Source organism: Pipra filicauda, unplaced genomic scaffold (genome assembly GCF_003945595.2).
Source record: "Pipra filicauda isolate LSUMZ 115617 unplaced genomic scaffold, ASM394559v2 scaffold500_size419342_pilon, whole genome shotgun sequence".
NCBI classification, from domain to species: Eukaryota; Metazoa; Chordata; class Aves; order Passeriformes; family Pipridae; genus Pipra; species Pipra filicauda.
In genome coordinates this window covers 408,888-419,335 of record NW_024104644.1, presented here as the reverse complement: position 1 = coordinate 419,335, position 10,448 = coordinate 408,888, and the positions used below count along the sequence as shown (strand labels likewise).

The 10,448-nt window shown below is 47.4% G+C and overlaps 1 protein-coding gene across 6 annotated transcripts in view; it reads left to right on the top strand.

Moving 5' to 3' along the window:
* The first annotated feature begins 1,241 nt into the window (after positions 1-1,241).
* EXD3 (exonuclease 3'-5' domain containing 3) overlaps positions 1,242-10,448 on the top strand; it is a 226,210-nt gene continuing 217,003 nt past the window's right edge. For all 6 annotated transcript variants that reach the window (XM_039386780.1, XM_039386779.1, XM_039386781.1 and 3 more), the window contains exon 1: positions 1,242-1,358. In XM_039386780.1, coding sequence (XP_039242714.1) covers positions 1,322-1,358 — 37 coding nt within the window. In that variant the 5' untranslated portion in view covers positions 1,242-1,321. The remainder of the gene's footprint in view (positions 1,359-10,448) is intronic.

Below are 10,448 nucleotides of genomic sequence, written 5' to 3'. Positions count from 1 at the left end.
ATTACAGCCCTTTTTGTTTTCTAGGAGACCAATGGGATAAAGTGTGTTTAGGCTAAAACCTATTTGTTCCACTTTTGGTATCTTCCTCCACATACACCCTGCTTTTTTTTATTTTTGGGCTAAAGACCTTAAAGAAAGCAAAGGCCCTTTGCTCATACAACATGTTGAGGTTAATTCTGACCCACTGGATCCCATACAAACTGCTTGCACTTAGGAGCTTGGCATGAGATGCTGCCAAAGGTGACTTTCATGGTGCCTGGTAAGAGTCTAAACCTTCTGAGTGCCCCTGAGTCAGGTACACCTCATGCTAAATGTGGAGGAGATGCTTTCAGAGTCTTGTGTCATCCATTGAGAACAGGAGGCTGTTCCTGTGAGGCCACCCGGATGCACTGCTTGTTCTGTGTCATGTCCTGCTTGATGTGCCTCACTGACACTGCTACAAACAACAAACCCAACACATTGCTGTGCCTCCAGCCTGGTGCACAGGGACTTAAATCACTTGTTGTTATTGCCTGTCTGTTTGTATTTTTTTAAGCATTTGTGTTCCACCAACACACTCAGAGTGAGTATTCTCGAGGGGGAATTTCCTTCCTGATAAACAATCCTGTAGTGTGATTCAGCAGGAAGGATGTGGTGGTTAAGGCACTGGACTGGGATTTGGGAGACATGGGTTGTCTTTCCAACTCTACCACAGTCAAGATGTGATGAGTGGAAGGGCAAGCAAAACAAAGAGAAGGAGCTGTTTAGCTGTGGCAAAAACATAGTTTCACGTGGTCTGTCTGATTTGGGGTTAGATAGGTCTGGGGTTTTCACAGAATCATAGAATGTGCTGAGTTGGAAGGGACCCACCAGGATCATCAAGTTAACTCCTGGCCTTGTGCAGGAGTTTTGTTTGGCTACTCAAGTAAACAGCATTAGGACTCCTGTTTGTGCAGTTCAAATTTGAAAGCTCATCTTGACCTGTTCCAGGAATCCAGATGTGAGTTTAACTACACGTTGCTTTAACGTGCATGAGATCTCAGATGCCACTTTTCAGTGTTTCTTGGTTGACTTAATTCAGTTCACCGTTGAATTCTCTGATCTTCAGGCAATGTGTAACTGTGGCTCCTACACCAAGCTGTACTTGCACGTAGATTCTCCACTCTCTTGTTAGATTCAAGGACAGCAGACCACACACGAGATATTCCCTTTGTCATACAGGGTGAAGTTCCTGCAATTTGACAGTAACTCTTTTTTCTTTTTAGAAGCAAGAGCTTGGAGTGCCATCTCTGAGTTTAGACCTCCAACCTCAGCATCCTGATCTGGTGCCGCCTTCGGGAGGATGAATCAGGACAGTGACTCAAGTGATCAGCCCACGGGTGAGTTTTCTGCTTCTCTAAGTGTTTACCTGTCTTCTCCTGTTCATTCAGCATGATTTGCTTTCCATTTATTTTCTTAGTGCTATTGGAAGAGAATACTGAGTCACAAATAAAGCAAAACCTGTGAATCAGTGCTAAATTGCATGCCCTGAAGGTTATTGGATCTTTGAGGCTTCCTGTCCACATCTGGATATCAGAATTCTTAGAATTCTAGTCCAGGTTGAAAAGTTTACTAGCAATTGTTTTTATAACTTCTCACCAGTTCAGAAGCACACAGGGTTTTATTACTGCGTTACACAACTCATTCAGCTTTTAGCCATAGTTTAATTCTCTCACTAATTGCTTTGGTACTTGGTTTCCCTGTGCAGAAAGGGAACACGTGCACACACACCGTTGTCACGGATGTCCCATGAAGTCTCAGTGTCGGATCCTTGCTGGAGACATTAAATGGACAGGAATTTGTTACTTTTTCTGGCCCAGACTTACCATAAATTTCCTCTCCTCTTCCATCCCCATCTTTGGTTGTTGGAATTCAGCCTCATTGAGTGCTTCTGGCAGTTTCTGCCCCGGGGCAGGGCCTGGGAGAGGCGGGTGCCAGAGGCAGTGCCTGTGGCCTCCCAGGCTCTGCTCAGCCTGGGCTTTTTTGGAAGTGTCAAGGGGCATTCTTAGCTCTGACGTGAGGGCTATTTTTTGACAGTTCCCATTGTTCCCCACTCTTTGTTCATGGGTGAGGTCTTTTCTTTTGAGGCCTTTGTCAGAAATACAGGCTGTTAGGAGGGCTGTCTGCTCACAGGTTTGGGGAGCTTTCTTTTGTTGTCAAGAGTCCTGAGAATTTCTTCCTTCCTTTTTCAGACTTGCTTGGGCAAACTGGCCCAGACAATATGTGCCTGAGGGGATTGCTGGGATACCCCCTTGCTGGGACAGCCAGGAGAGTGGTCCTCAGAACCACACCCTGTGTGCCCTGCTCTGGCTGTCACAGGCCATGTGGCTGTAGGCAGAGCAAGTTCATGAGTCTGGGGTTCTGAACACCTGCCTGCACTAAAGCCCTTGCTGTTGTCTATGGGTTTGAATCTGGGAGCTCAAGAATGGAAAATTTTAGAAAAATTCCTGTGGTAGGGGGAAGTATCTCTTCTGTAATACTCAGCACATATTATTACTGTGAACAGGTGATGATTACACATCGAGATGTGTGGAGATTCATGAATCATCCACAAAAGGACATTGGGGCTGGGTTTTTGGAAAAAGGCTTTCAAGGCAAGTCTCTATAACACATCCTGGGTGCTCGTGAGAAATGTGCAGTCAGAATATTCATAGATGGCTCATTGCAGCCTTGTGTTTTGTAGGGGTAATGAATGTTGTGGTTTCAGTTTAGATCCACTCTCTAAAAGAGGCACAGGAAAGAAGTTGTCCAGAGGGACACATTTCCAATGTGTGCATTTTATACCTTCTGTTGAAGTGCTTAGTCCTGGTTACTCTTGGAGTCAAGTCCTGGGTTAGACAGGTGTGATCCACTGGGGATTTATATCTTGGCTGAAGATAGGGATCTTCCACTTTGGGCCTCCATTTGTTCAGCTTCCAGCACCACCTATTGAGTGTTCACTTCATTCTGAGCTGCCACTGTAACTATACTTAGAGAGGAAGGATATTATAATCTTGTGAAAGATTAAAATATTGTTACTGTAATCCAGCTGGAAGGGGAGCGCTTTTCTCAGGGTAGGAGACAGCCAAGGTTTTTCCCATTCTGTCCTCCCCTTGTATACAGGAAGGAAGTGCTGGCAAAGGCCCCCCGGGCTTCCTGTCGACTTGGGAGCACATTTCCAGACACAACCTTCTCCACCATCCATCACCCAGCCCGACCAAACAATCGTGGCAGCGCCAGGGGAAAAACACCCGGCTGGGATAAACAGCAGGGAGGAGCGGGAGCAGCACCCTGGGACCTGGGCACGGGCCAGCTCCTGCTGTGGCTGTGTCTGACAGCAGGGCACTGGGCTTCCCTTCCCTTCCCTTTGGAACTGAGAGCTTAATGGTCAAAATTCAACTTTAGAAGCAGCAGCTTACCAAAGGAAAAAGAGGGGGAAAGAAGGAAAAGGGCTGACGTTTAGTAAAGAGGTTGTGGAGGCACTCTTTACAACACTGGCAGGTTGTGGAGCCTGGAGCCAAGGAGGTGGCCGGGGATGCTCCTGGGCACAGGGCACCCTGGGGTGATGTGTGAGTAACTGGGATGGAGGCAGAGCTTTCTGTCAGGTCTGCAGGGCAGGGCAGTGCTGAGGCAAAGGCCATCTGTGATGCCTCAAAGAAGGAGAAACCAAGTAGGGTGGAAACCTGACCTTTAACTGAATCATCTTTGCTGAATAGGATTCTCTCCAAGAAGATACTCAGAACTGAACTGGGATCTTCTTCTCTGTGTCACTGCTTTTGTTTAAACTCTGCATTACAATATTTCAGTAATACTTTCAGATCTGTCTGCTCTGTAACCTTTTTTTAACTTGAAACAACTGTTTGGGTTTATTTTTTTCATTATGGTTTTAGTATCCTCACAAACTTTGAGCTGGGAATTTCTCCCTACAGCTACCTTAAGGAGGTTATAGTGAGGTGGTGGTTGGTCTCTTTGGTCATGTCCCAAGATACAGGATCAGAAGAAATGGCCTTAAGTTGTGCCAGGACAGATTCAGATTAGATACTAGAAAATATTTTTTCATTGAAAGAGTGTTCAGGTATTGGACTGAGTTGCCCGGGGAGGTGGTGGAGTCATCATCTCTGGAAGTGTTCAAGAGGAGCCTGGATGTGGCACTTGGGGACATGGTTCAGTGTTTAACGTGGTGGTGGTGCTGGTTGACAGATGGACTTGATCTTAAAGGAATTCTTCAACCTTAACGATTCTGTGATTCTGTGACTCAATATTTGAGGCATAATTCTCCTTCCACACCTATCCAGAATGCTCTGTAGGTAAGCTGAGCACCTGGATTGGTCAGTCCAGGTGTGAGCATCCTCACAGACAGAGCCTGCTAACGTTACCGTGTTCTCACTATTTTCAAACCACTGATTGTTCCCTGACCTGAGATGCTCCAAAGCTCCCCCCTAGTAGGTTGTCCAATAGCAAGAGGACTTGTACGTGGGAATGGAAAGAGAGAGATGGAGAGACTGAACCACCAAAGCCCTTGTGCCTGCCCTGCTTGTTTCACACTGCTGCTGCCCTGCCTGAACTGAGCTCTGTGTTTGAGCCCAGCCTCAGGCTCAGCCAAGCACATCAGCTGGTGAATTAGTGTGGAGATAAAACACCTCCAAGACTTCTCCATTTGGGTCATTGGGGGTATAATTCAAGTTAAGAGTCCAGCCTAATGGTAAATTTGGAATTTCCCCTGAAACTTCAGCAGTTGCTCATAGTGTAAGAAAATATTTTGTGGGGTTGCTTTTTTCCTGAATTAACTGATGCTACAGGATTCCATCAACCTTTCCTTGGACTTCTCTCCCTGAAAAAGCCTCTGTCAGTAATTCCTGCAGCATGACCACCTTAGCAGTGTGTCCAGTGTGCTCAGGGTCAAAACAGTATTTAGTTAAGGCTTTGTTTTGGCAAAACTGGGATGAAACTTGAATATGAGTGTAACCTCTTGAATTAAGGAAAGAGCGTGTTGTTTATTGAGAAGGTTTTTAGACTGGAGTTGCAGAAGTAACTGGTAAAGACTTCCCAGAAGCAAATTATATGCTCCTGAAATCTGCCCATTCTGCCCCTGCATGCACACTGACCATGGGATGGGGTACTTGTGACACATCTTTCTATGCAGTTTATGCCTTCTATACCTTTTTGCTGTGTGTAACTCTTAACAGTCTTGATAAGCAAAAAAAATCCCCAGCTCTGTGCTGGCTACCTGCAGGAGCACCTTCTCTGCCCAGCCATATGTGCCTTTCTGGGGTTCTTTCATTCATTCTCCTGTTTCACATTTTTATTGTCCTTTGTCTGGGCTTACAACAGGTGTGGGGTGGGCAGTAAGCTCCTTAAATGCCTTTACAGTACTCTGTGGGACAGAAATTATTTCTTATTTAAGATCTTTACAGAAAGCAGGATTATGGAGCCCTCATTTAAAAACTGAAAGCATTTCTACAATGCTAACAATTATTTTTAAGTCTACTAGAAATGCAAATGAACAACAGCAATTGAAAAAGAGGTTACTGGGAATGGGATGGATAATAAATAGCAGTACCGGCTGCATGGTTATGAAAACATTACCCCACAAACTCACCCATCTGGCCTAGAGCTGGGGAATGGCAGGTTTCCCTACTGCTCAGCACTGAGTGTAGGTGCTGGCAGTTGAAGCTGTCAACTTTAAAATTAAAAAGGCAAAACACAGCAACCTGGTTTCAGGTCCTGCTGCAACCCTGCAGTCCCCAGCCTGTTCGGGGCATTTGACTCTCTCATTTCCCTCTTTGGGACAGTATTAATCTTCCCCTTTGTGAAGCTGTTTGACTGTACCTGGGAAAGTGCTCATGTTAACAGCATGCTAAATTTCTTAATTTCCTTCTAGAAAATAACTGGTTGTGTCCTTGCTTGTTCTGGCCATCCTGATGAGAAGAGTTGAGGAGACTGAGGGCAGAGCTCAGGGCAGTTCCAGCCTCCTGGGGAAGGGCAGAGGAGGGGCAGGCCCTGAGCTCTGCTCTGAGGGGACCAGGGACAGCGGACAGGGAATAGTCTGGAGCTGTGTCAGGGCAGGGTCAGGTTGGATCTCAGGAAAAGGTTCTTCCCCCAGAGGGTGGTTGGCACTGACCAGGCTCCCCAGGGCAGTGGGCACAGCCCCAAGGCTGCCAGAGCTCCAGGAGAGTTTGGATGATCCTCTGGGGCACAGGGTGTGACCCTTGGGGATGGGCCTGTGCAGGGCTGAGGGTTGGACTGGATGATCCTTGTGGGTCCCTTCCAGCTCAGCACATTCTGTGATTCTGTGAGACATCACTTGAATGGGCAGTGGGTGTGATTCTGCTTCGTTCCTCCAGGCACTGCTCTCTTAGTTATTTTATTAATCTACTTGTACACTGTGACAGCAATGGGTTAAAAAAAGAGACAAGACTGTGATTTGTTGACAGTGTCCCTCTCAAGTCCAAGAGTACCAACCGGGAATGAACCCGGAGCAATGTGAGGAACGCGCAACACGATGGGATCTGCCAAGAGCACTGAGTGCCGGGAGAGGCTGCGAGAGCCGGGGTGTTCAGGGCTGGGAGGACTGGGAATTCTCAAAGAAGGGAAAGCAGGCAGGGACTGCCAGCCTGTTCTGACGTGTGCTAGTGGCTGTCATGGTTCATGGCGCAAGGGAAGAGAAGTCCTTGGGGTTGCCAAAGGCTTTGAAAAGACAAAGACATAGGCTTGTGATAATAAGTGCTGTTTGCCCAGGGATAGGAGAACACTGTGTGTCTGGGGAGAATGATGTTTACATTGAATATGTGGTCATACAACAGAAACTGATGGATAATGAAGGAGTTTTCCAAGCATTGCCTGCTGGTCTCAACATTCATCTTTGCAAAAAGAAATGGAGTATAATAGTTGTTTCCTCCCTCTCTGGTTCTTTCACATAAATCTAGTGAAGACAAGGGTCAAGTTAAATCCAACAGGCCCAAACACCTTCCCAAATTCTAGCAAGGTCCAGGTAACAAACACTGGTGGAAGAATATCCTGTGAAATCAAACAAGCACTAGTTCTGAGAGAGACAGGAGGTGACTGTGTCCTACACGCCAGGACTATGGTCCTGCCTCTCGGTACCTGTTCCCATGCAGTGCCCTGGGAGGTTACAGGATTCCCTGCATCCTTCTTTCCTGCTCCACAGCCCTGGTTCCCTGGGCAGATGTCCCCTGAGGGGTGGTGTGTGTTGTGGGGGAGCAGGGGGGGCTGCCTGCAGCACACAGCCACAGCTCTTCCCTCGAGGTGTCTGTCCCTACAGAGGGTTTTGTCTATGGAGGGAGGGATGGCTCTGCCCCTGCAGGGATTCATTTGTGCTGCAGTGGGAACTGGGAGGCAGTGGAAACGTCCTGCTCGGAGGCTGGAGCAGGGTCTGCTGTGTGTGATTGTGCGTTCTTTTAAATTAAACTATTTTGCAAGCACTTCCTTCCTGCATTTCTCAGAAGGAGGGAGGGGGGTGTGCAAAGAATGTTGAACTGCCTTTGACGGAGGAGGAAAACTGAAGAAAACAAGAGATGCAATCCTAACTACTGACCTTTTACTTGAGCTTGGTGATGTTTTTCAGCAGCAGAGCCTCTGGGGAGTAACAGCATCCTCCTTGCTATTGTGCTGCCTGCCCAAAAAGGGGGCTAAAGTTCAGCTTTTATGATGTTCTCACTCTGGGCTTGTGGGAAAAAGGCCACATTCCCTTTCTTAGGTCATACGAGTGCAAGAGATGACAGAGTCCTACAGTCTAACCCCAGGGCAGGAGGCCAGTTCAAAATGGGACTGGGATAGACAGCTTGGTAAATATGCCTCCAGCTTTTTCTTCTTATGGAGAGTCACAGCAGGTGGGAGGGTAATTTACATTATTAAATTAAAAGGCACTGATTTATTTTATGTTGGTGTGTTATTGTTTCATAAGAGCACATGGGTTGCCATTACTTGTGATGGACTTATTGTTAAATCCTCCTTTTCCACTTTGGTCAGGAGTTACTGGAAGTGAATGTTATCCATGAGGAGAAAAAGGCAAATAAGCATAAAACAAAAGCCCAACCTCCTCCCCATCAAACTGCAGGTTTTTAGGGAACCTTCTGCAGTTTTGAGAATTGAGATTATTGCAGTGGATGTTCTCAAATGGAGCTCCTTGGCCCTCAGACTGTTTATTCCCTGTACCTGGGGGCTACAGAGACACCGGTCCCTTTGCTCATGGGTTCAGTTCAGGCTCCATGTCTCAGAGGTGCCACCTGGTCTCGCTGTCACCCCTTCCCTCAGCAGCATCTGGTGTTTCTCTCCACTGAGGTTTCCTTCAGTTGTTGAGGTATCATTCAGCAGATACTGAGCTGGTGTTCTACATGGCATGATCCTGGCTATGCTGTGCTTCATGAAGTGTTGAGCTGGGTCTGGGGGTAGAGGAGGCAGTTCTGTCTGGAAAGGCTGCCCATCTTAGGGATAAAGTCTGTTTTAAAGTTACAGATCCTGTTTTAAAGTTACTATAAGACATGCTGTTTAAAAAATAAATCTGGATGATGCTGACATCTGTCTGTGCACTGACATTCTTCAGCAGTGCTCGTGACTCCTGCTCCAGGAGCTCAGAGTGCTGATCAGCCCATGGCCACACTGTCCTGTGGCTGATGTGTGAGTTTTATCTTAAGTTTGAGCCTTGTCCTTCTGCATGGTAGATCCCATAAAACCTAACACTGTACCTGCCCTGCAGGTCATTAAAGGCTAGGTATCCCTACTTCTTACACTGCCAGTAATGTGGATTTCTATATGTTATAAGGAAAGATGTGTGTTTTGGCAGAATGGAGCAAATGGAAGTGTTGACTGTGAGGGAGGGTCTTGCTCCTGCCCTTCTCTCTCATGTGCTTGTACCCAATTCTGGTACCTTGGACCCTTCACTAAGTTGCTTCAATTCACTGGCCCAGCAAGAACAGATCCATGTTTTGGCCAAGTAGGTTTTCTGCTGAGGTGAAGCAGAGGGGCAGCACCGATCTCTGCTCTGTGTGAGCAGGGACAGGACCCCACAGAACGGCTGGAGCTGTACCAGGGCAGGGTCAGGTTGGATCTCAGGGAAAGGTTCTTCCCCCAGAGGGTGGTTGGCACTGACCAGGCTCCCCAGGGCAGTGGGCACAGCCCCAAGGCTGCCAGAGCCCCAGGAGGGTTTGGACAACACTCTGAGGGACAGGATGGGATTGCTGAGGTGTCTGTGCAGGGCCAGGAGTTGGACTGGATGATCCTCGTGGGTCCCTTCCAGCTCAGGATATTCTGTGATTGTAATGAGAACAAGTCACTTTGCTTTTGGACAATGTATGTCCTAAGTAAAATGTCTTGGCACCAACGAAGTAGTGAAATAAAGCCAGGTATTAATTCAAAATGCTTGAGAAAATGTACACACACCAAATCACAGCTTTGGGTGGCTGTTTCAGGGGAGCAGACCTGTTGGTGCTGCCCCCTCAGTGATGGTTTCAGCTCCCTGGGTACCCCACACCTGTGACACGGGGGGGTTGTGACTGTGGCGAGGTGAGACTCAGCTCACCCACCCTGTGATTTTTGGTTTGGCCTTTTCACAATGAGCTTTGCCTTTGCAGCTTCTTCCAGTGACTGACCCTCACATTTGGTAAATACGAATACCCAGTTACCTGAGGTGTGCAGGAAGATGTTTGGGTTGTGGAGGAGAGAAATGAGGTACCTGGAGTCTGTCAACTATCTGGTATTTCTGGTTATCACAGCGAGTGATGGAGAACAAATTAGTGCTGGGAAAACAGGCCTGCAGCTGAGGGAGGTTTGCCAGGAGGTTTGCCACACACAAGGGATTTGGACCCATGATGTGAAGCCACAGAACAATGGCATTCAACTAAACCCAGGAGTGTGTCTGGTCAACGCAGGCTCGCAGCTCTTGAAAGTTGCTTAACACTTACCTTTCTTCTGGCTTCCAAGTATTGATTTTTGTATCCACAAGGCAATGCCTGTGGCAGCCTGTCTGGTGCAGGTGCTGGAGGTTCAGTCTGCCCCTCTGCCCCCTCCACCCTCAGCTCAGCTCTGGTGGCTGTGGCAGAGCCCCTGTCCCTGCTGCCCTCCAGGGAGGTGCCTGTTTCACAGAGCTGTAGGCTTTGGCTCTGCACATCGCTCATTTAACCTCATTTAATTCTGGCTAATCTGAGGACATATCTCTTTTTATTTTCTGCTGGATGCACTTTGCACAGAGCCACACAGACATTGGGAGGGAGAAGTATTTGTCTAAATTGTTTGTTTTTTCTTGGGGAAAAAGAAATGAAGATTTATTATCGGTTTTCCCTCCCCAGGGCTCTACCTCAGCAATATCTTCTGCAGAGCCATGTTTCAGTTGCAGAAGTATGCAGGGAGCTATCAGCAATGCAGCATGACAAAAGTTCACACAGTTCAGAGCTCTCATGATTACAGAGGAGCTTTTCTTGGGATTTTTAAAATGT